General features: G+C 39.7%; 4 protein-coding genes and 1 pseudogene across 5 annotated transcripts; 3 read left to right on the forward strand and 2 right to left on the reverse strand.

The window, feature by feature from the left end:
* Positions 1–211: 211 nt before the first annotated feature.
* On the forward strand, positions 212–2,157 carry LOC140776438 (heat shock 70 kDa protein 4-like; annotated as a pseudogene).
* Positions 2,158–4,832: 2,675 nt separating this feature from the next.
* LOC140776168 (dof zinc finger protein DOF2.4-like) lies at positions 4,833–6,687 on the forward strand. Its single transcript, XM_073119781.1, has 2 exons — positions 4,833–5,078; positions 5,293–6,687. Exons 1-2 carry the CDS (start codon positions 5,028–5,030, stop codon positions 6,286–6,288), a joined length of 1,047 nt encoding a protein of 348 aa, XP_072975882.1. The 5' UTR covers positions 4,833–5,027; the 3' UTR covers positions 6,289–6,687.
* A 4,229-nt stretch (positions 6,688–10,916) lies between these two features.
* Positions 10,917–14,734, reverse strand: LOC140775594 (protein spotted leaf 11-like). Its single transcript, XM_073118975.1, has 4 exons — positions 14,272–14,734; positions 13,123–13,239; positions 12,567–13,010; positions 10,917–12,478 (listed from the first exon to the last, which is right to left on the reverse strand). Exons 1-4 carry the CDS (start codon positions 14,542–14,544, stop codon positions 11,294–11,296), a joined length of 2,019 nt encoding a protein of 672 aa, XP_072975076.1. The 5' UTR covers positions 14,545–14,734; the 3' UTR covers positions 10,917–11,293.
* Positions 14,735–15,294: 560 nt separating this feature from the next.
* LOC140775595 (large ribosomal subunit protein eL36x-like) lies at positions 15,295–17,884 on the reverse strand. The gene is made up of 4 exons (XM_073118976.1): positions 17,733–17,884; positions 17,451–17,567; positions 17,158–17,357; positions 15,295–15,532 (listed from the first exon to the last, which is right to left on the reverse strand). The coding sequence occupies exons 2-4, from the start codon at positions 17,550–17,552 to the stop codon at positions 15,502–15,504; spliced, it is 333 nt and encodes a 110-aa protein (XP_072975077.1). The 5' UTR covers positions 17,553–17,567; positions 17,733–17,884; the 3' UTR covers positions 15,295–15,501.
* A 310-nt stretch (positions 17,885–18,194) lies between these two features.
* On the forward strand, positions 18,195–21,199 carry LOC140775297 (E3 ubiquitin-protein ligase XB3-like). 2 transcript variants are annotated; one of them, XM_073118497.1, is made up of 8 exons: positions 18,195–18,565; positions 18,657–18,716; positions 18,818–18,889; positions 18,979–19,100; positions 19,192–19,332; positions 19,414–19,521; positions 19,914–20,172; positions 20,516–21,199. In XM_073118497.1, the coding sequence occupies exons 1-8, from the start codon at positions 18,347–18,349 to the stop codon at positions 20,885–20,887; spliced, it is 1,353 nt and encodes a 450-aa protein (XP_072974598.1). In that variant the 5' UTR covers positions 18,195–18,346; the 3' UTR covers positions 20,888–21,199. The 2 variants fall into 2 exon arrangements, with proteins under 2 accessions (XP_072974598.1, XP_072974599.1); XM_073118498.1 differs by having other exon boundaries at positions 18,196–18,529.
* The last annotated feature ends 878 nt before the right edge of the window (positions 21,200–22,077 follow it).

The raw sequence follows: 22,077 nt of genomic DNA on the forward strand, positions 1-22,077 counted from the left end.
TGCCTCTCCTTTTTGACCGAAATAATCTGGATGCATCTCCATGTGCATTTTGAACCAGGAGACCAAAGTTTAAAATAAAACGATTAATTCTGTATTAACGATGAAGAGTACCTGCACATTTAACCATTTATTTGATTCCTCAGAATACTCCTTTGGAGTGCTCTAGCAAGCAGTTTACTAACGGTGAGACATACGATGTGGACTGGCACAAATGAGCGTAGCTTTCTATGACCAGTGTGAGCACAATACTGATGGTCTGGTCTTCATGGTGCAAGTTAAGGGAGTTTTGTCTTCCACAAGTTTACTGCATCGGAACTTGATGTTATGAAGCTTGAATTCTGGATAAGCATTTGAATGAGATGAGAAAAATATCAAGCTCTGCCGTGAAAATTCCCAGCTATCTTAATTAGTATCTTTCTAAATCGGTAGTCTATTTTTCACCCTATTTTAGTAATTTAATTTATATTTGACCTATATATATATATCTATAAATTTTTGCACACTGTTGCAATAGGTTATGGAGCCAAAGATAATAGTGATGAGCAGCTTATATGAATGACAATAATGGTTACGTGTTACAAATAAAATGATATTCTTTCTCATTTTGAGTACGCTTCTTTATGTGTTTATTTTCATTAACTACTTATATTTTCATTACTTCGCCGTGCGATTTATGTCCTATTGTACCATTAAGTAAGCTCGTTGACTTTCTTTGAAATAATTTCACTGTCATTCCGAGTGGGAATATATTAATTGCTAATACTTTTTTTTTTTATATTGTCATCGTGTAATTATTTATAATTTAATTGTAGATTTGGCGTTCCTAACAATAGGAAAGCACGTGTTATCTGGAAATAGTTATATATGGATCATATTAGAAAATATTATTGTTGTTATCAGATAACTTATAATGTTGATTAAATTAAAGTAATCTCCCAATATTTTTAATGACAATCTTTATGCCTATGCTTAATGTGAGTTTGTTTATAACTCAGTGGTAATTACCAAGTGAATCCAATGCTGCTCTGTCTGTGTGGCTTGCTCTGGAATATCTTATATGGTTGATGATTTCTGGAAAGTTGTGTATATGCAAATTCTTTTTCTGCATCCCTCTTTCTAGGATGGGGCAAGTTGCATTGCCAAACCAATAAGCTTTCATCACTAATTGCGTCGACCATGTTGTCCTCGTTGATGGTTCCTCCAGAATACCGAGGTTGTAACAGCTGCTGCAATTGAGTTGTTCAGGAGTATTAATCCGGATGAAGCTGTTGCCTGTGGAGCTGCTGTCCATGCCGCCATCTTAAGTTGAGCAGGACAACGAGAAGATGGACTTTCTTCCACTGGATCGACGTTACTCCTCTATCCCTTGGACTGGATACTGCCTGGAGGAGTCATGACTGTCTTGATCTCAAGGAACACCGCCATTCTTAGCAAGAAGGACCAGGTCTTCTCTACCTACTCCGGCAACCAGCCTAATGTGTCGATCAAGATGTACGAGGGTGAGGGCCAGGATCAAGGATAACAATCCCCTTGGTGTAAATTTAAGCTCTCTGGGATCCCTCCTGCTCCACGGGGTGTTTCTCAATCGCTGTTTGCTTCGAGATTGATGAAAATGGCATCTTGGACGTGTCTGCTGAGGACAAAACTACTGGTCCGAAGAACAAGATTACTATCACCAATGACAAGGGCAGGTTGAGCAAGGAGGATATACAAAATATGGTCCAAGAAGCCGAGAAGTACAAGTCCGAGGATGAGGAGCACAGGAAGAAGGTCGAGGCCAAGAACACCGTGGAGAAATATGCACTAGGACCTAAGGAATGCCATGGAGGAGGAGGAGAGAGAGAGATTGGAGAATATCGCTTCAAAGATGAGTGCTGCCTATAAGAAGAAGGTCGCGGATACGATCGACCAAGTAAGCCAGTGGTTGGACGGCAACCAACTGGCCGAGATCGATGAGTCCGAGGACAAAATGGAGTTACAGGGTGTCTGCAACCACATAAGTGCTAAGATGAGGAGGGCGGCTGACAGAGCTCGCCGAAATGATGAGGAGGTTGACTAAACAACCTTCAGTTAATGACAAGGATGCCATTTGTGTCTCCAGGTGCAGAGTGCCGGGGTAGGACACACACTATGCCTGCTTTAAATTTTCTTGGTCGGTTTCCCTCAGAACATAATAATATATAAAAAAATCTAGCTAGGTCTGCTCGTTCTCTCTCTCTCTCTCTCTCTCTCTCTCTCTCTCTCTCTCTCTCTCTCTCTCTCTCTCTCTCTCTCTCTCTTATGGATAACAATGCTACCATCGTTTAAGAATTTAAATATGATCTTATTTTCATTCTGGTTTCCCGTATTGTTAGTACCTTATGTTTCATTGCTGGCTAAAAGCCTTTATAAATTCTTTGGAGGTCTACTTGTTTAAGGTTTCTTTTTTATTGTTCGACATTTCGAATGACATGCATAATGTGACGAATCTACACTTGCTTTGTGATCACCTTCTTCTCGTCTTCTAGTATATTATGCATTTATTGGTGAAACAGGTCATTCATTAGAACCCTGACTGCCACTAATTTTGCTTTTAAATTGCAAAGGCCAGCAGGGCCCCTTAACAGAGGATTATAAAGTGGGACCTTTGGAAATTACGATCAGCAGCCAAGCTTCTTCTTTACGCTTCAACCACCACCACATTCATCATATCACTGCATGTTCTTTGGTGCTTTTGCTCTGGTACTGTAACGTTTTAATGCAGAGATCTCTCCTCGGTTGGCTGGTGATCCGGTCTCTTGGTCTCAGGTTCTACAAAAGAAGAGAGGTCACGTCAGAGGCGAACTCCAAGGAGGAATCCACCCCCAGCTTTTTCACTTCCGAACCTTTTGCTTTTCTCAAAACCATATGTAGCATTCTGCTCCTCCTCCTGCTGCTATCCACTGCCTGCCTCCAGGCTTAACTAATCAAGCTCTTCAAACGAATGCATCTCCTTTTTGACCGACATAATCTGAACCCATCTCCAACTCCAAGTGCATTCAGCATCAGGAGACCGAGATTTCAAATAAAGCGATTAATGGTGAAGAACACCTGCACAAATCTTGCCATGGATGAATCCTCGGAATACTCCTTGGAGTACTCTCAGAATTCAGTAATGGTGACACATACGATGTGGACTGGCACAATTTGGGGTAGCTTTCTATGACCAGTGTGAGCCGATGTTGATGGAGTTTGTCTTCTATACGTTTACTGCATAAGATCTTGATGGGTGATCGACGATTGGATACTGGATAAGCATTTGGAATTAGTGATGAGAAACAAAATATACATATATATCAAGCTCTTAATCGTTTTAGAGTGTATTTCTATTTTGTCCTGGAGGATCTCTTGAGCTTTACTTCTTTTGAGAAAAGAACAGGGAATTGTACTTGGCATCAATGGAGCCAAAGATTTTTCTCATTTCGCACCTTTCTTTTGCACCGTTTTCATCATTCGTCGACCTAAGAATAAGATCAGCTCAAACCTAACTCAAGATTAATGAATATATAAAAAATACTCATCCTGCCCAAGATGATGATGATGATGATGATGATGATGATGCGTGAGACATCTGAATATATAAAACATCTAATCCTCATCCTTTACAAGGGGGCTTGAGAAGGACAGTTGAAACCGTGGTCCACCTTCTGTCCATTGCTCTCTTTTGGTTAGCCAAGAAGAAGCGATCCAGTACAAATTACACAGCTGCATCAGTGAGATCTTGGACCGCTTCCTTGGAGTAGTAGTAGTAGTAGTGCCTATGCATTACTTTGGACCATATACGTGTGACAAATCTACTGAACCAAAGCCAATAGAGATGGACCTTTTAGGTGGGGCCCAACGATCAGAAGCTCCAGGTCACCACATCGATCGGTGCAACGTTAAAATAATTGTCGACTCGGGGGATAAATAGAGCGTCGCCGACCGACCAAACTATATTCCGAGACACGACGATGACATGATGGCTGTAAACACCGGAATAGTAACCTGTTTTCATGACCAACCGTGTGGGTCCCGTGGATGCGAGAATTTGATTTGCTAGAGGAGGGAACGAGTGAAGTGCCATGGTGCGGTCGTGCGTGTTAAAAGGGTGAGGATCCGGTGGGCCCGGGTTCCTACGTGGCGGCTTATTAGCGTGGTGGAGACGACCGACCAGGAGCATCTGATGACGGCCACTCCTTTTCTTTTTGACGAAGTAATTAATGGTGCCCGTTCCGTGATTAATATTATTAATTACGATAATAAACCCACTTTGTTTATGTTTACTATTATGAGTTCTCTATGTCTCATAAATAATTAACTATTTTCCAAATAATGAAAAAAAATATGACGTGGCAGTGGAGAGAACTAAAATGAACAGTATATATCTCATAAGGTTGCACTTCCATGCAAATTAAATGATAGGCATGCAAAACAAAAGGAAGAGAGAGAAGAAGGCCATTCCACACCACTAAGATAGCAAGACCAACTTTTTCTTCTCTTTCTTTATGTCTCTCTCTCTCTCTCTCTCTCTCTCTCTCTCTCTCTATATATATATATATATATATATATAAGAATTAAAGAGAATGTTTTGTTTACATATCCTTTGTTTCTTTAGTACGTCCCCTCAAGTAATGTTACAATTGCTAGGGTTTAATTCCATGCAATTTTTTATTTCTCCCCCTCCAACTTTTCCATGCATGAGCAGCCACTAAGTCTCTTAACACTTAGCTCTCAGCAACAATAAATTCTTAAAGGCTAAGGCATTCCGCCATCAGACCCACATATGCATCCAACCCTACCATATATAATATAAAAGACACCATAGAGAGTTAAAAGAATTAAACCCCCTCCTTTTGCTCTTCATCCTCTCTCTCTATCTCTTTCTCTACTTTCCTTCGCCTCTCTCTTCTCTCTCTCTCTCTCTCTCTCTTCCAACCAGTAGCTCCTTCTGGATGTGATTCTCCACCACCTCTCAATTCCTATAGGCCACAAAGAATCTCACAAGGGAGAAGAAGGAAAAAAATACCATGGTTTTCTCCTCAGTTCCAGTCTATCTAGATCCTCCAAACTGGAACCAGGTAAGCTTAAATTCTCCTCCTTCTCCTCCTCCTCTTCTTTCCCTTATATCTTCTTCGTCAAAAAAGCAAATTAAAAGGAGGAGCAAAAAAAGAAAAAAAAAAAAGAAAACAAAATATTCTTACACTTTCCCATCTCTTCTTGAATATACCGTAGTTTTTTTTTGGCCTCTCTTCTACTAATCTTGATTTTTTTTTTCTTTTGGAATATCTACAGCAACAAGCCCATCAACCACCTAGTGGTAGCGGCAGCGGTGGCGGCGGCGGTTCGGAGGCGGCGCAGCTTCCACCAGGTCTGGCCGTACAGCGTCAAGAGATTGGGTCGGGCAGCGGCTCGGTCAGGCCTGGCTCGATGGCTGACCGGGCTAGGATGGCGAAGATCCCGCAGCCGGAGCCGGCGCTCAAGTGCCCGCGGTGCGAGTCGACCAACACCAAGTTCTGCTACTTCAACAACTACTCCTTGTCTCAGCCCCGCCACTTCTGCAAGACTTGCCGCCGGTACTGGACACGTGGCGGCGCCCTCCGCAACGTCCCCGTCGGTGGCGGCTGCCGCCGCAACAAGCGAAGCAAGTCTTCCGGAAGCTCATCGAAATCTTCTGCCGTCTCTGCCTCCGCCGACCGCCAGGCTGGCACGTCGTCCTCGTCATCCACTGCGACGGGCGGCAGCGGAGTAATTCCATCTAACATGTTACCGCAGCCGACCCAATTGCCCTTTATGTCTTCCATGCATCCTTTAGGTGATTACACTGGTGCATCCAATATAGGGTTGAGCTTTCCCGGATTGCAACACTTGGAAACAGTAGACTATAATGTTGGAAGTAGCTCAAGCGTTGGTTTAGAGCAGTGGAGATTTCAGCAAATCCAACAGTTCCCATTCTTAGGAAATATGGACCCCCCGCCGCCACCGCCCGCTCCTTCAGTTCCCGGGTTATATCCCTTCGATGGAGATGGCGGCAGCGATCACGGCTTCGGTAGCCAGATTTTTCCAAAGGTGTCGGTGTCTGGCTCGGGGCTAATTACGCAACTAGCCTCAGTGAAGATGGAAGACAGTAATGCGCAGGGGCTAAGTTTGCCGAGGCAATACTTGGGCATTCCTGGAAACGATCAATACTGGGGAGGTGGAAATGGGGGAGTTAACACCAGCGGCGGCGGCGGTGGTTGGACGGCGGATCTCTCGGGCTTCAACTCGTCGAACTCAGGTAATATCTTGTGATTTCTCGGTAGCAGGCCTAAGCATTGGAGCTTAATTTTTTGCAATGGCTTCGGAGGAGCTACTTGGTTACTGCTGGAAACTGCAAAGCTTTTAAACTTATGGTGAAGGGCTACTTGAGGAGCATAGAAATGGTAGGTTAGTTAAATTTCTTGTTTTCGATTTATTGCGTCTGGTGTCTCCCTTTATCTTCCTTTGTATCTTCTAGTGTGGTAAGAAAGTTTAATTGGGTGCATGAGTTCATGAAGGGTTATATCTCTGACATGATCGAAGAGTAGGTTGTTAGCAATGAACAAGGGCAGTGTATTTTTTTCACTTTAATTGTCATGAGTAGCATCCATTATCGATGTTTCACTTCAAGTACACTGCATTGTGATCTTTTATATTAATCTTTTTCTTCAGTTTTCTCGTCGAGGTAGTACATTTCACAATTATATCTACACCACTTAGAGAATTCAATCACACTTTATCATGTGGTAATGAATAAGATCCAGATTGGTATCATGATACTTAAATTAATATGTACTGCAAAAGGGAAAAACAAATAACTGAAGTACTTTGCTAGCTACTACTACTTTAAAGTAGATTGCATATCTCTGTCTATATTCTTCATGCAAGATTTTGCTGTATTCTTAGTGTCAAGCATTTCCTTTGCATGGACCATAAATTAATGCAGGATGGAAGCCCTAAACAAGTAATATATAGTTCTCACCTTTTGATAGATCTTCTGGTAGAGCAATCACTATGGACCAGTTCTCCATACATAGGTCCTAGTGTAGGGTTTACTAGGTTTCTCATGCACTGACTTCCATTGAAACCTTTCCTCTTGGTCTGCCATCAATGCCATTCTCCTACATTGGAGGTTGGAGAAAATTATAGCAATCTCCTTAGTTGTACTCAAAGAATGTTTCCTTCCCTGATATCAAAGGCAGCTTTAGATTTCTAGAGTTCGAAGCCTACCATTGACTGGCTCATTAAAATTTTCAATCTCTACTCAACATAGTAAATATTAATGTACAGCAAACATAATGTTCAGTACTTAGAATTTTGGTGATTCTCATGTCAAGATAACTAGCTTTTTATGACTAGCTAGTGATACTCTATTGACTCAACTTGGGAGAAAGATATGTATATATATATATATATATACTACTTCATGAATGTTCTGACCCACTAACATTCACATTCCACCCACATACACAAGCACACACGTACGTACATGTGCTATGAGACAAGCACTTTACATGGGCATATGCTGTTGGATTTGGTATGGCTTAATGCGTCCAATGACATCAATCCTCCACTCATCTCTCTCTTACTATATAACCTTATACAACTCATGAACTATTCGCATATGTTTATATATGTTACTAAAACCCATGCAGAGCCATCTCCCGAGAAATCCGTTAGTTATAATAGAGGCTAAGAGAGCTTGCAGAGCTTAACCAGTGGTGGAAGGACAAGCATGCACTGAAAACAAACAAGGAAAAAAAAAGCAAAAGTTTAGAGAGAGAGAGAGAGAGAGAGAGAGAGTTTAATGGCAGCAGTGGAGGAAAGGAAAAGGTGAAATCCCAAGAAAATCCCTTGTTTGTTTACCTGTCCCTGTCTGAGGGAATCTAGGTTTTCGTCTCCTTTCCCCAAGTCCAATGCAGTCTCCCCCCCTTGCAAAGAATAAAGTGACCTCCCTCAACCTTGTAAACTTACTACATCATACACTATATATTATATCTATCTATCTATCTATCTATATATAAAGAGATCTAGAGAGAGAGAGAGAGAGAGGTACTTGTGGTACTATAAGTGGGATAAATTCATAGGAGGGTTCCTTGAAAGGAGGGGGGACTGCTTCATGGTTTAGAGAGATGTAGAGGGAGAGATGTCGAGAGAGAGAGAGAGAGAGAGAGAGAGAAGATAGAGAGAGGCATGCAGCTTTAACTTTTAATGGATGGGGTCAGGAGGGCTTTTGGGTTGGGGCCTATTCCTTGGACTCATAGCTGAAACAGGAAAGGAAAAGAGAGAGAGGGGACTGGGAGATTCCATGGTGGCTCACGTTGCGTCACATGAGCTCAATCATGGCGATAATCGTGTGTCTGATCTACTCACACATCACGCCATTAGATTCTCAGATGTCATTACCATCGCTATATATTGTCATTAGTCATTGCCATTACCATTGCCATTGCCATTGCCATTGCCTTGCCATCTTCTTTGTTATATATTTCTTAATGCTTAACCAGGGAGATCTCATGAAGTAGTATTGTTAGGATTTGTTCTCCACTAGTTACTCTAACTTAAATATAGATATCATCGAGTAGGCTTAGATTATAATATACGTTAATTTTCTTAATGTCTCAACAAGACCATGACGATAATTTTCTTAACTATATTGTCTATTAATTACTATATAGATACGATTTCAATTAACTATAAATACAAAAGGGGAGGTAGTTTAAATATTTTTATTTTTTACTTTTATTGCATTTTAGAATAAAGTTAGCTCAGAATATTTTTTGAGGTAATACAAGTAAAATTTAGAGACCAAATAATAAACATCCATAAATGGTAGGGTATAAATTAATAATAAGAATAATATCAAAATATAATTTTAAATTTTTTTTCCCTATTATATAATATAATCTGCAAGACTAAGAATGAGAACAAGTTTGCTTTCTTTCTATTTCTCTATTTGGAGTTATAACGTAGACATTACCTTCCACTATGACTAGGCACTAACTGTGTCAAGGACAGAATGATTCACCATGTTTGATAGCAAGTGTACTTTTTTTTTGTTTCATGATCCAATCCATCAGATTATATTTGTAGATCATTTCCTAAAGTTAAAGCACATTGTTTGATATATAAGAAGACCAAACCATTATGTCTATATCTGCCATCAATTTTATCAGTATATATATTTAATATTTATTCTGGAATGGCATACTGTAAGAATTAATCCAGAATTAAAATATTTGACTACTTAATATCTTAAATTTCATAGATGAAGCATTTCTTCCATCAATTCCACCAAAGAGGAATTAAATTTTTTTAAAAAACAAGCCTATACCTTTTACAAAAAAATATTTCATTTAATACCTCTGCTAATTCTAACTCACCTCATCTTAATATTAAAAAAAAATACAATTTTTTATAAGATTTTGATAATATCAATGAATATTCAAGCTGTTCTCTCAGCAATGAGACTTTGATAATTTTATAAGTAGGGTTACTTAATTTAGTGATGGAAATATTAAGCTACTATGATAGTATCAATAGAGCGGTTAATTAGATAATTCTTGTGAAAGATAATAAAAAAAATGATAAGGTAGGATAATGTAGTTGTTTTTTTAATTGAAAATTTCCTAAAATTTTACTCACATAAACCTTGTGCATGCATGGCTATTACTATATAATCCAATATATGGATCAATTAAAATTTCCATAAAGCTCCCAAAACTTTTGTCTTACAATGAATTAGGCCAAGAATAGCTCTCAGGAACAGCACCTAGCTCAATGTCCTCTCACAATATCTGAACAACAACTCTTGTTTGTCCACACTCAATAAGGTTTATTATGCCCACCAGCAACTTCTTGATTCTTATCCACTTGTAACACGGCCAGAGGAACGTGAGACTTCTACTTGCTGATCAGTTTCTGTACTTTTTCCACTGAGTAGAAGATTTCTTGAGTAGACAACTCTAAATTCTAACTATTATTGCTCAAGTACATGCATTTTGGTTATAATTAAGATGGAAGTAGATGTGAAGAAAGATACAGCAAACACTTGGTTTCATAATAAGAGATCTTTTGCAGTTTGTCACTTTTGAGTCCTTCTCGAATTTCCACAGGCTTTAAGTATTGGATAGGATTAGGTCGGTTCTGATGCTGTCCTGTTCATGCCAAGTTGATCTGACTGTGGAATCTTTGGTGTCGGATTGATGGCAGAGAACCCTCACATCGCCAAATATGAGACTTTCCCTTTTGACAGAGAAGGTTAAGTGGGGGATCTTGCAGTAGTATAATTTTCAGTGAAGATTTGTTGTTATCTGCAACATCTACCACCAGTTTTACCAGAGATAGTTAAAGGAATTAAGTTAATCAGATCTGAGTAGTGTGATCCTCGTTGGTGTTTGTTTTCGTAGATTAGCTAAGCTACACTACTATTAGATCGAATCTTCCTAATCTCACTTTATATTTTTCAAGGATATCCTAATGTTCTCTTCCAAGCAAAAGTTTTGGATGCTGGAATTTTCTACAGTTCGAATACTCGGCAATCCTTGATTGTTTGCCAAATCATCTAAGAGTTATCGTAAGGATTAAAAACAATAACTTGTCTGACAGCCAATGGTGGAACTAAAAGTCGTATATGTTTTTTAATTATTTTATTAGATTCTTGATATCTAAGATGGATGACGTTATAAACTCAGAAACATATCATTGATTCAAGTGGCTTTCTTTCAAAACAAAATGCCAAAAAATATCCCAGAAGATTGAACGTGATATATGCTGCACAAGCTCAGTTGACAAACTGTAGACCATACATTAGAGGACTCAAAGCTAAAGGAGCTTTTCTTCGCTGCTTTAAAGAAGTCTCGCACATATACTTCATGAAATTTCAGAACCAGAGTCAGATCTACCACAATGAAACATCAATTATGTTCTTCATAAAAACTAGTTGGAGGATACTCATTTATGTACAACACCTCCCATGATGATATTTTTTCCCCATATCTCAAGTTACAAAGATGGCCCCAATAATCCTTGAAATACATAGAACTAGTAAAAACTTAAAAAATCACTAGAGCTGGTATCAGAATCACCAAAACGAGCTAGCTTGCACCTGCAATCCATTTATGAGCACCAACTTCGCCTTCTTCTACAGGATACTGATAGTTTATTATCCCCAAATATGGAATAATTAGCAACTTCAAGAGCCCACCACCTGATCTTGAGATCAAATCTAATTACTGCAGGAAAGAGCGTCAAAAAACTGGAGGAAAAAAGCACCACACTATACATCAATAAGAGCTACAGAAGGTGGATTGTCTGACTGTTCAGCATGGTCATGGACCTGGACCTGGACCTGGACATGAGCCTGATTGAAAGCCACAGCTTGAGCCTGCTCCTCCTGTTGCTGTATAAGAAATCTGTTCATGCGCTCAAGCAACTGCACAGCCTTCCTCTTGCCCCTTTCTGTCCCATTCACTGCTAGCTCCCGCAAAGGTCCCATCACTCCACACTGCTGTGCCCGGGCTAGATGTTGGAGCTGCTGTTCTCCTCCACAGAGATGTAGAAGAACAGCTGCTGCGTTCTCTCTATTCCTCGGGGAACCACTTCCTATCATCTCTACGAGCACAGGTACAGCATCTGCAGCCCCAATTGCTGCCTTCCCCTCAGGGTGGCTTGACAGTATTGCCAGTATTGCCATTGCCTCATCCATCATAGAACCTGCTGGATCGGTCAGAAGCCCCATTATGAGTGGCACAACACCAGCTCGAACTGCCTTTGCCTTGTTGCCTTGGTAAATGCACAGGTTAAAGAGGGCTGTCGCAGCATCCTTCTTCCCACGCTGGGTGCCTTGGCTGAGCAGCAATACAAGTGCCGGAATGGCCCCTGCTGCCCCAATGGTTACCTTATATTCATCCACCACTGAAAGACTAAAGAGTGTAGCTGCAGCATTTTCCCGTGCTTCCATGCTACCGCTCCGTAGAACATGGATTATGCCTGGAACAGCCCCTGATATTATGATGCTTCCTTTGTTGCCTTCATATATGGAGAGGTTCAGAAGGGCAGTAACAGCATGTTCCTGGGTGCGCAAATCAACAGTCGAGAGTAAACTTGTAAATAGGGGAATAGCGCCAGCCTCAGCTATGCAGAGTCGATTGTCAGAATTACGCTTGGCTAGAAGGCGAAGCTCCCCAGCAGCGGATCGCTGGTCATCAAGGTTGGGAGAGGATAACTTACAGACAAGAGCATCTATATGAGCACGTTCACTTGAGGAGCAAGCAGATGTGGGTTTAGTAGGCCGGGAAGAGCGCTTAGGTGGTTCCACACCATTAGCTTCACACCACTGAGCTATAAGGCTTCTGAGGACATAGTTTGGGGTCAATGTTGTGTTAGACAGCCTCTGTTGTGTTGCTGGGCATGTATCGTGCCCAGATGCTAGCCACTTCTCAATGCATGCCCGCTCATATGTCTGTGAATTAACAAAAATATACAGCTCCATTGAAATATATAGCTAAGACCTCTTAATGTTGAGACAGTAAATGAGATGGTGCAGATACCTGACCGGTGGCCACAATAACTGGATCTTTCATCAATTCCAGGGATATTGGACAGCGGAAATCATCAGGAATGGCTGAAAGATTTGTCTTCCCATCTGGAAGCAGAAAATTGGAATTTATAGCATTTGCTGGAGTACCTATTTCAGGGTTCTGGGTCTGCACAAAATCCTTAATCTTCTTTAACAGCATTGACATCTTCTCAATTTGCTCTCCCGGATCTCCACCGCCACTTGCAAAAACCATCTCATGTAAAGCTAATGATTCTTGTGTGAGATCAGCAATGGTCATGAGATGCATCTTTTCTGATAATCTTTGAAGGATGGCTGGGTCTCCATTTGCTTCATTGGTCTTGTTATATAGAGATAGTAACTCAGCATACAGTTCTGCGTCAGGCATATCAATCCGTTCTTTGGCTCTCTTGAGCTGAGCATGCACTAGCTCAACCTGTAAAGACTCATTTACTACAATATGAGACATATCCAGGGCAGATCAAAACTATAGGGGATATTCTTTTATATAAGAATTACAAAGATAATTGCTTTACATATATCCAGACCTGTTCTCTAACTTCAACTGATATGTCTAATTCATCAAGAGAAATTCCACCCAAAGCATGTTCTAACTGAGCAATTACTTCTTGAAACCTTTTCATTACTTCATCCCTCTCAAGGACCTGCAAACAAAAAACAAAGGCATAGATTACAGTGCATAAAAATGAGATCAGATCAGCAGAAGAAGATATATATCAGACACCAGGCCAGGATAGTGATGAGGGGGAATATTAGAGGTAGCAGGTTAGAGAGTCTACCGGCCTCTTAAAGAACACCTATTTCATCAGCCACTTCTCTTCTTATAACTCTAAACTCATCTCAATCATCTATTCCAATCCAAGCATCAACAGCCATGAATCAGTCCTCATGGCTCCGGACAAGGGCCCAAGACTTGCTTGAGTGTTAACAGCAGTGATACATCATGGCCTTATATAAGTGAGCTCGACTTCAAGACAGAATATCTAGGCTGACAAGTACTTGAGAATAGACCAATCAAAAAACAAAAAAAATCATGCACACACATATAAGCTTGCAAGTTGCAAGCAGTTACTAAGAAGACAATTGGTCTGTCAGTTATAGAAGTTTTCAGGACTGTACTCAAATGCAATGTCAAAATAATCGACACTAAGAGAAGTTATCGTCTGAAGCGAAAAGTGCAAGATATACATAATCATAGATGAGTATCTTAGAACGACACATGCCTCCTAACATACCTAGAATCTAATCTCCTCTTGATTTCCATATCAAAGGAATAGTTATATTAGCCCCAATCGATACATTTTAATATATAGCACAACCAATTTATAAAACAAGTTTATTCCTGAATTGCGTTAACTATTGATAACCTACTAACAGGAAATTATCATAATTAACCGCACAATCTAAGAAAATCTAGGACAAATACAACAAGAATATCCAACAGGTTTATAGTTGAAAACCCATAAGAAACTCCCAAAATCATAAACCATAATAGCTATCAACAGCCAGAACTTCACCAAAATTTCAACCATAATCACAGCAAGAAACGAAGTGTTACACTTCCCATCACATGAAAGATCTAACTTTGCTATGATTAGCGAATTAAAATCAAGTCTTTGACCCAATTTCAACCAAAAAATAGCGGCTTTTTAACAAAATAGCAAGCTTTATCGTACCAGAAAAATCTTGCTTCCCTCGGTACCGAACCGGAGGAACTCCTTAGCCGAATCGAGCGCTTCGGCGAGCGGCTCTAGGGTTCGCGCCGCCGCCTCGGGGATCGGTTCGCGGCGATCCATCAGCTCGTCGACCACGGGAGCGAGGAGCTTGATCCGGCGAGCGAGGTTGCAGAGCTGCTTCTTATAGGCGTTACGGTAATCGGAGACGGAGGAGATCTCCTCCACGGCCGCCGCTAGCTTCCGGACCGTCGCCTTCGTCTTCTCTTCCTCCATCGCTCACCAAAGTTGAAGGAGAGAGTAGCAGATCAGGTGCTATTAGTTGGTCTTCTCTGCGCTTTGCGTGCAGTTTGGATTTCTCTCAATTTTTATTTTCAGAATTTCCTTTTCTTCTTTTGTCGTTGTTTGTTTAGTACCTTGGTCTACTGTTTGTCTGTTTCACAACAATTTCTTTTCTTTTCTTTTTTTATTTTTTTGCATCACCTTCTTATAAGAAGCGTACGTTAGTAGTCATTAGCTTAATTTTTGTACTTCGATATTTTCAAATTACCAAATCTAAATGCCATTGTTATACATTTACAAATCTTATTTTAATAGATTTGAGTGCTTAGATATGCAAGTTGACTTCGGGTAGTAATGAAGTTGTTGGCCTAATATCTACTACCCAACAAATCTAAATGACCCAGAAAAGAGATACTGATAAATTTATTTAGAGAGGAAAAGCATAAATTTCAAGTTCTGAATGTAATTGAATTTTTTTTTCTTTTTTGAAAATGCTTATTTGCAGTTTAGTGGAGGCAAGTAAAGTGTTTGTTAGTATGTCTTTGTCCACCAAGCAATGCCCATTGAGGGCACAATGAGAAAACAAAAGACAACACACTTAGAAGAACATAATGAGTAAGCATCATAGATAATATTTGGAGCATTCGACTACCCATAGTATGTGGTTTTAAGATTACCCAATAATTAGACACTAGCAAAAATTACGAAAGTAGAATCACAAAAAATGATGAACCACACACTATCTGCTTGAAAAAGGGATACCGCAAGCCAAAACTATAATATTCTAAAGATAATAAGTTTGCGACAAAGAAGAGCACAAAAATGTTTGTACCCTCTTGACGATTTAGGAGGATAGAAAGCAGTAACGTCTTGGATATGCTCATTCGAGACAAAATTGAGTAATCTAGTCTCGACGTTCCTAAAATAATCATATCAAGGACTAGAAGGTCTTCATTTCTTCTTCTCAGAAACTCCAGCAGATCTGCAGATCACATGGAAATAATGTTAGTTTTCACCTCAAATGCAGCAAAGCAGAATAGCAAAAGACGATCTTTGTAGTGGTCATGCACTAGCACTTGAAGAATGAAACATGATAACACCGCAAGATATCAGAGGTGTAACATTTCAACAGTCAAAATGTTTCATCTCATCAAGTCATTTCTATATAAATATGCAGCAAAAAATAAGATGTTGCAAGTCTACAGTTGATATGCCAACTTCATGTTCCCCACAGCTATCATGGACCACAAAATTAGATGTTGTCTTACATCTCTTCAGGCACACTCTTTACCAGGTCATAGAGCTTATTATAGTCATCCTCTTTAGGAACTGAGCTCATTCTCCTCCTTGGGGGCCCATGTACTTGATTAAAGAAAAAGGTAAAATATCCATCATTTCTAAAGATCTTCGAATCTAAGTGCTAACTAGCAACAGGACAAACTTTCTGGGAGGTGCAAACCATGAAATGCCAAGCTACATTTAGTTTACGAGGGTATCCATTCTCTAACAAGCAGTGCAGCGAAATGTCATGGCACAGTTGGACATGCCCAAGCTACAATTTTTGCAGAAGTTTGGCATGGCAAATATGACATTTTACACAATAGAATAAAAATTCAACTGCACAGCCACATCCTAATCCTTGCTTATCTCACAGTTACTTTTGAAGTTAATTAAAAATAATAGAGGAACAGCAAAACTAAAACCAAAACTAATGCTTCACCAACTATTGAATTCCAACATCGAGAATTTTAAAAAGGATGGTGGTATAGGATATTGGGAACCTGAAATATTGCACAGAAATGTGAATTATGAATTTTCTATTTCTTTTCCACAGTTACCACAACATACTAAGACGTCATTTGATTTGTGCATAAATTTTTTAAGAACAATTTTATGCACACCTCCTATAGGTAAATTAGATACATCTATAACTTTATTCATATTTTATTATTTAATAATTAAATGTAATGATTGACTTGAATAAATTTATATAAAAATTTGTATTTGATTACTAAATTGTAAATAAATATGTTAATTGTAAATAAAATTTAAATTAGAAAATATGCATAGCTTTATCATACTCCTCTACCTTTAATAAGATTTTATATATAATTGTTATATGATTTAAGTTATACAATGCTGGACCAAAATTTGTATAAGTGAGTATATAACTGTAAAATGTAAATAAGAGAGACCTAACTAATGAATAAGTACCCCTTGTGCACAAACCAAACACAAGTTACACAAAAATATTTTCTTGAACATTAAATATATATAAAGTAAGGCACTTAGCTCTGTAAAGATGTGATAATAAGGCAAATATATTGTCGCCTGGCAATTTTAACATTTTAAGCCTACAATACTGATGCTGAGATATTTGCAAGATATCGTTTGCCCCACTAAAGAAACTAATATGAGTTGCAATAATGAATTGATCATAGTGCTACAGTTGTCATTCTCTAGATTCTCCTCCATAATTAGTCCCTAAAGTTTTAGACTCCATTGAAAAATTCAAACATCCTCTTATTGCATTATGAGAAGTAATAACTATAACAATAAAACATGTATCAAGATATATATATATCCAACATAAGAACGAAAACCAACCTCATCTTCCTGAGAACGTTAGCCATCTCCTCACGCTTCTTCTTCGCTCTCTTATGAGTACCAAGCTTTCTCTTTGCCACCTTCAGAGCTCGCTTATCCTTTCCAACCTTCAAAAGCTCAGTAATCCGCTTCTCATAGGGAGCAAAGCCAGCGACTTCCCTAATTAAGTTCCTCACAAAATGCACCCTTTTGCTGGTTTTCTAATAACCCACAAAAATCCAAGTTTAGACCAACCACGCAAGGAAATTTAACAAGAATTCCAAGTAAAGAAGAATGGAGATGTTATCTCGTACCCCTTTTCTACTGGAAGGGCGAGGTGGGATCTCACGCTTGGTAACTATGTGCCCCTTGTTGAGCCCAACGAAGAGGCCAGTGTTCGGCTGAGAAGGAGCCATTGCAACGTCGATCTACTGCAAATTCACAAGAAATAGATGTCAAACCCGCATCAGATCTCGTCAAGCAGCAAAGATACGATCCAAAACGAGAGGGAACAGAAATGCAACCCTTCGATTCGAGGGAAGCACAAGAACTAAACTAGGATAGGATTCGAGAAAGGGATTCCGCTCGCTGATTACCTCAAACGCGACGTGTAGAACAAACCCTAGCGTTGGCGCCGCCGAAGAACCCTAGTGGTGGGCGAAATCTTAAATAGGTAGACGCGATGGCATTCGACACTAGGTCACACAGATACTGAAGTCCACGTGTCAAGCATCGGACTCTAGCAGGCCCTGACTTGGGCCTGGACTATAAATCCCAGGGATATTGGGCAGTCTTAGACTATAGTTATCCGTATCCACCTTATCGGTGTCAAAATTAGTAGACAGAGTTTATCAAGATATCCCTATCCAAAATTATTCGTCTTTTAAGAATAACTTTGATACATAAAAAAAAATCTATTACATCAAACTCTGATAGTAACCACCGATAACACCACTTTCTCCACCATCCACGTTTACCTACCGTACCGAACTACCAAAACGGGCCCCGAGACAAGTGCTCGACGGGTTTAATCAAATCCAACCCCCCTAAAAAACCTTCTAATTCTAAACCCCTCCCCGTCGTTTATTCCAACTCGTTATACCACCGATTCCGTTCACCTCTTCTTCTTTCTTCTTCTTCGCTTCCCAACTTCGTCCTCCACTCGCAGCGCACGAAAGGTGAGGCCGGAAACGGAGGGGAGGACGGCGAAATGGGTCAGGGTCAGAGTTGTAGATCCTCGAGCCACGAGCAGGAGTTCTTCAAGGCCGTAAAGACTGGCGATTTGGAAACCGTGGAGAGTTTTTTGAGAAAGGAGTCCAGTGTTCCCCAACGAACCACCCGCTTCAATCGCCAATCACCTCTCCACATCGCGGCCGCCAATGGGCGGCTCGAGGTGTGCTCTTTTGCCTCCTCCATCAAATGGGTTCTCGTTAGTTTCTCAAATTTGCGTGATTTATGGAGAATTTATTTATTTGATTGAGTTCGACGATTTGGGTCTTCTCGGTTTGGTTCATTTTCAGGTCCTTTCTGTGTTTCTGGATCGATCCCTCCACCCTGATGTCCTCAACAGGCATAAAAAAGTAAGGCAATTGCACAAGTTTGCTTCTTTTTAATCCTTTTTAATTGTTAAGGAACTTTTAGTTTCGAAAAATCTGATATTTTTGGAATTGTTTTGGTGAAGACTCCGCTAATGTTGGCTGCAATGAATGGGAGGATTGCCTGCATGCAGAAGCTCCTCCAAGCTGGCGCAAATGTATGCAAGCCTCGTTTCTCACCAGTTTTTATTTATTTATTTATTCTATGATGTTTGCCTACACTAATTATTACCTATAATTGGACTAGATGTTGATATTTGATTCGCCTCATGCAAGAACTTGCTTGCATTATGCTGCATATTACGGCCATTCAGATTGCTTGCAACTGATGTTGGTGGCTGCACGTTCCAACCAGATAGCTGATTCATGGTGGGTACTGATGAGATCTGGATTGTCAAGTTTTTTGTAGCTTCTAACTTTATCCAAGTAGCTATGGATAATTTGGTATTGTCATTGGTAGGGGATTTAGCCGTTTTGTGAATATTAGAGATGGTAGTGGAGCGACACCTTTACACCTTGCTGCAAAGCAAGGACAGCCTGAGTGTGTTCATATACTCCTGGATAATGGGGCTCTTGCCTGTGCTTTAACTGATAAATTTAGGTAAATTTAGAACATAAGATGTTCCTTTTGAATATGGAGGAAGTGACTATTGGTATTAGAGTAACAGAGTCCAAATTGCAGCTATCAGGGGAGCAGCCCTCTTCACTTGGCAGCTCGCAAGGGATGCCTGGATAGCATTCGGAATCTCTTAGCTTGGGGAGCTGATCGGAAACAAAAAGATTCATCTGGGTAAGCACCAATAATGCCATTAACATCTTTTATAACTGGAGAAAGGAAATAAGGAACTTGATTAGTTCTATCCAGTTCTCTCTTTACGCTTCTGTTTTCCTTTATATCTAGTTCTCTCTCTATACTTCTATCTAGTGCGCTGTTTGTAACAGTTTATAGCATTCTAAACATTTTCCTTTTCCTGGTTCTGTTTTTGGGTTTATTTGGAACCTTTGTTTCAATAAAGTTCCTGGATTCTTGTTTGTGTTTCCATTACTGTATTCTTATGGATTCGTCTAGTTTATGTTATGCTTCTTTTTGTGCTCCATTCACAGTTAATTTTTATCGTGTATACATCAATACATCATAGAAGTTGCATAAGACTGAACTGCCATATTATATGGTATCTGCAGTAGATTACCCTATGATGTTGCACTCCAGAGAAATCATGGAGCATGTGCGACTCTCTTGAACCCATTGTCACCAGAGCCTCTAGTTTGGCCTTCTCCACTGAAATGCATCAGTGAACTCAATCTAGAAGCCAAGACTCTCTTAGAGAGAGCTCTGATGGCTGCCAACAGGGAAAGAGAGAAGAACATCTTGAAAGGGACGAAGTATTCGTTGCCATCCCCTGTCCATTCAGATGCTGGAATTGGTGATGATGTCTCTGAGGTACTCCATTCTTTGTGTAGGTTTCTTATTAAATTGACAAAAATGATACTATAATCCTCTTAGTTCTTGTATTCCTATCTAAACACAGAATAAATTATGAAGAAAATATATGGAGAAGATTGCATGTTTTTTACTATCATACCAATTTACTCGTCCAACTTAATTGAAGTTTATTCTGGTAGTGCAGACATAATGTCTGACAACTCCCTGTAGTTGCTTTCCTTCTAGTGGTATCTAGAGTTTCTGATTTCACTTTGGGAAAAAAATTAGGACTTAGATATATGTTGATATGATTATTAATGTAATTTTATTTTAAAATGATTTATCGAGAGTGCTCTTGCAGGCAAGTGACACAGAGCTCTGCTGCATCTGTTTCGACCAAGTTTGCACCATTGAAGTCCGAGACTGCGGACACCAGATGTGTGCTCACTGTACGTTGGCCCTATGTTGCCACAAGAAGCCCAACCCTGTAAATTTGTGTTCACCAGTCCCAATATGTCCATTTTGCCGATGCAACATCGCAGGATTGGCGGTTGCCAAGAGCAAAAGCGAGGGGCAAGACAAGGGCTATTTGAAGGCAAGGAAATCCAGTAAGTTTCAGAACTTCAGCGAAGCAAGTAGCAGTTTCAAAAGCTTGTCTTCAGCTATGAGCTCACTCGGGAAGATCAGTTCCCGCGGCAAACTAAAACTAGGTCATAGTTGCGATAAGCCCTGAGATTCAAAATCCATCATATGGTTATCATTATCTTAGTACAGGTGATCTGTGTATACCGGGTCCCATTCTTGTATAGATCTGAGAGCACCATGCAGTTTTTCAAATAGTACTGTATTATGTCATGATCAAGCATAAAGCCTGTAATTAGAAATAGTAAAGTTAATGTCGCCTCTCCTGTATAGAAACTTTAAATTGTATAGAGATATCTGAGTGCTAGCATTTTGGCAAAATTTCTGAAATCCCATTCAATGTATCCTCTCTCTTTCAAGCATCAACAATGATATGAACATCTAATTCATGATTGAAGAATTACAGACAGAAGGCTGCAGGATTCTCAACTTTTATATCTCATGTCACTTTCTATTTTAATTAAATATGGTGTCGAGCTCCATTTTCTTTCTAATAGTACTGTATAGTATGCCCAGCAATTTGTCTGATATGTGTGACTTGGCCTCTCAGCTCATTCATTCCTGAGGAACAAAAAAACAACTAGGAAAGCAATGAACTGTTATTGTATTTGTTAAAGAAACAATAGCTTCTTGTCCTTCATCTCAGGGACGTCTCTTGGCACTTGGCAGTGCCCTCTAAATAAGCAGCTTTCCAACTGCCACCTCCCTTAACCTGTCCTTCAAAAATATTTTCTTTTGATCACCAGAGAGCCAAATGCAGCGACAAAGTGTTGTCACTGTCCGTTAGTTGCAGAGGGAAAGTCAAAAGGAATCATAATATGGTAAGTAAGAGTATCGATCTTGCTTTGGTGGTTGGCCAGTAAACTTGTGATAAGATTGAGATTGAGATTGAGGAGAAGATGCTAACAATGCCCATCATCTTCTCTATTATCATACCACAGGTGTCATCTGCTCACAGGGATGACCTGAAAAATATCTGGAGCTGTCACCTCTAGTAGGTACTGAAACCATGCCTTGAAATTAGAAAAGGTACTGAAACCATGAATTGATAGTACTGACTACTGCTCTCTATTTCAGAAATAGCTCTACAAAAGAAAATTTAAACATAAAAACCCTCCTTTTATTATAATTTATCCGTTAAAAAACTATTCTCATTGTGTTTCTGAAAGAAGCAAAATGCAGGATCGAATAGTAAAATATTTATATGGTAGGGTGTTTTAATAAAAGAATTTATTTATTTTAAAATACTATGCTATTAGGAATAATGTGGTATTATTGTAG

Source organism: Typha angustifolia, chromosome 14, assembly GCF_048772165.1.
Source record: "Typha angustifolia cultivar Huaian chromosome 14, ASM4877216v1, whole genome shotgun sequence".
Classification (NCBI taxonomy): domain Eukaryota; kingdom Viridiplantae; phylum Streptophyta; class Magnoliopsida; order Poales; family Typhaceae; genus Typha; species Typha angustifolia.

What these genes read in the sequence shown, in the direction of transcription:
- LOC140776168 (XM_073119781.1), top strand. Translation starts at nt 5,028, where the DNA reads ATGGTTTTCTCCTCAGTTCCAGTCTATCTAGATCCTCCAAACTGGAAC. An exon ending in ATCCTCCAAACTGGAACCAG is followed by an intron (nt 5,079 to 5,292) that starts GTAAGCTTAAAT and finishes GAATATCTACAG; the next exon opens with CAACAAGCCCATCAACCACC.
- LOC140775594 (XM_073118975.1), bottom strand. Translation starts at nt 14,544, where the DNA reads ATGGAGGAAGAGAAGACGAAGGCGACGGTCCGGAAGCTAGCGGCGGCC. An exon ending in AGGGAAGCAAGATTTTTCTG is followed by an intron (nt 13,240 to 14,271) that starts GTACGATAAAGC and finishes TTTTGTTTGCAG; the next exon opens with GTCCTTGAGAGGGATGAAGT. An exon ending in TTATTGTGGCCACCGGTCAG is followed by an intron (nt 12,479 to 12,566) that starts GTATCTGCACCA and finishes GTTAATTCACAG; the next exon opens with ACATATGAGCGGGCATGCAT.
- LOC140775297 (XM_073118497.1), top strand. Translation starts at nt 18,347, where the DNA reads ATGGGTCAGGGTCAGAGTTGTAGATCCTCGAGCCACGAGCAGGAGTTC. An exon ending in TCCTCAACAGGCATAAAAAA is followed by an intron (nt 18,717 to 18,817) that starts GTAAGGCAATTG and finishes GTTTTGGTGAAG; the next exon opens with ACTCCGCTAATGTTGGCTGC. An exon ending in AAACAAAAAGATTCATCTGG is followed by an intron (nt 19,522 to 19,913) that starts GTAAGCACCAAT and finishes TGGTATCTGCAG; the next exon opens with TAGATTACCCTATGATGTTG.
- LOC140775595 (XM_073118976.1), bottom strand. Translation starts at nt 17,552, where the DNA reads ATGGCTCCTTCTCAGCCGAACACTGGCCTCTTCGTTGGGCTCAACAAG. An exon ending in GCCCTTCCAGTAGAAAAGGG is followed by an intron (nt 17,358 to 17,450) that starts GTACGAGATAAC and finishes GTGGGTTATTAG; the next exon opens with AAAACCAGCAAAAGGGTGCA. An exon ending in AACGTTCTCAGGAAGATGAG is followed by an intron (nt 15,533 to 17,157) that starts GTTGGTTTTCGT and finishes TGTGATCTGCAG; the next exon opens with ATCTGCTGGAGTTTCTGAGA.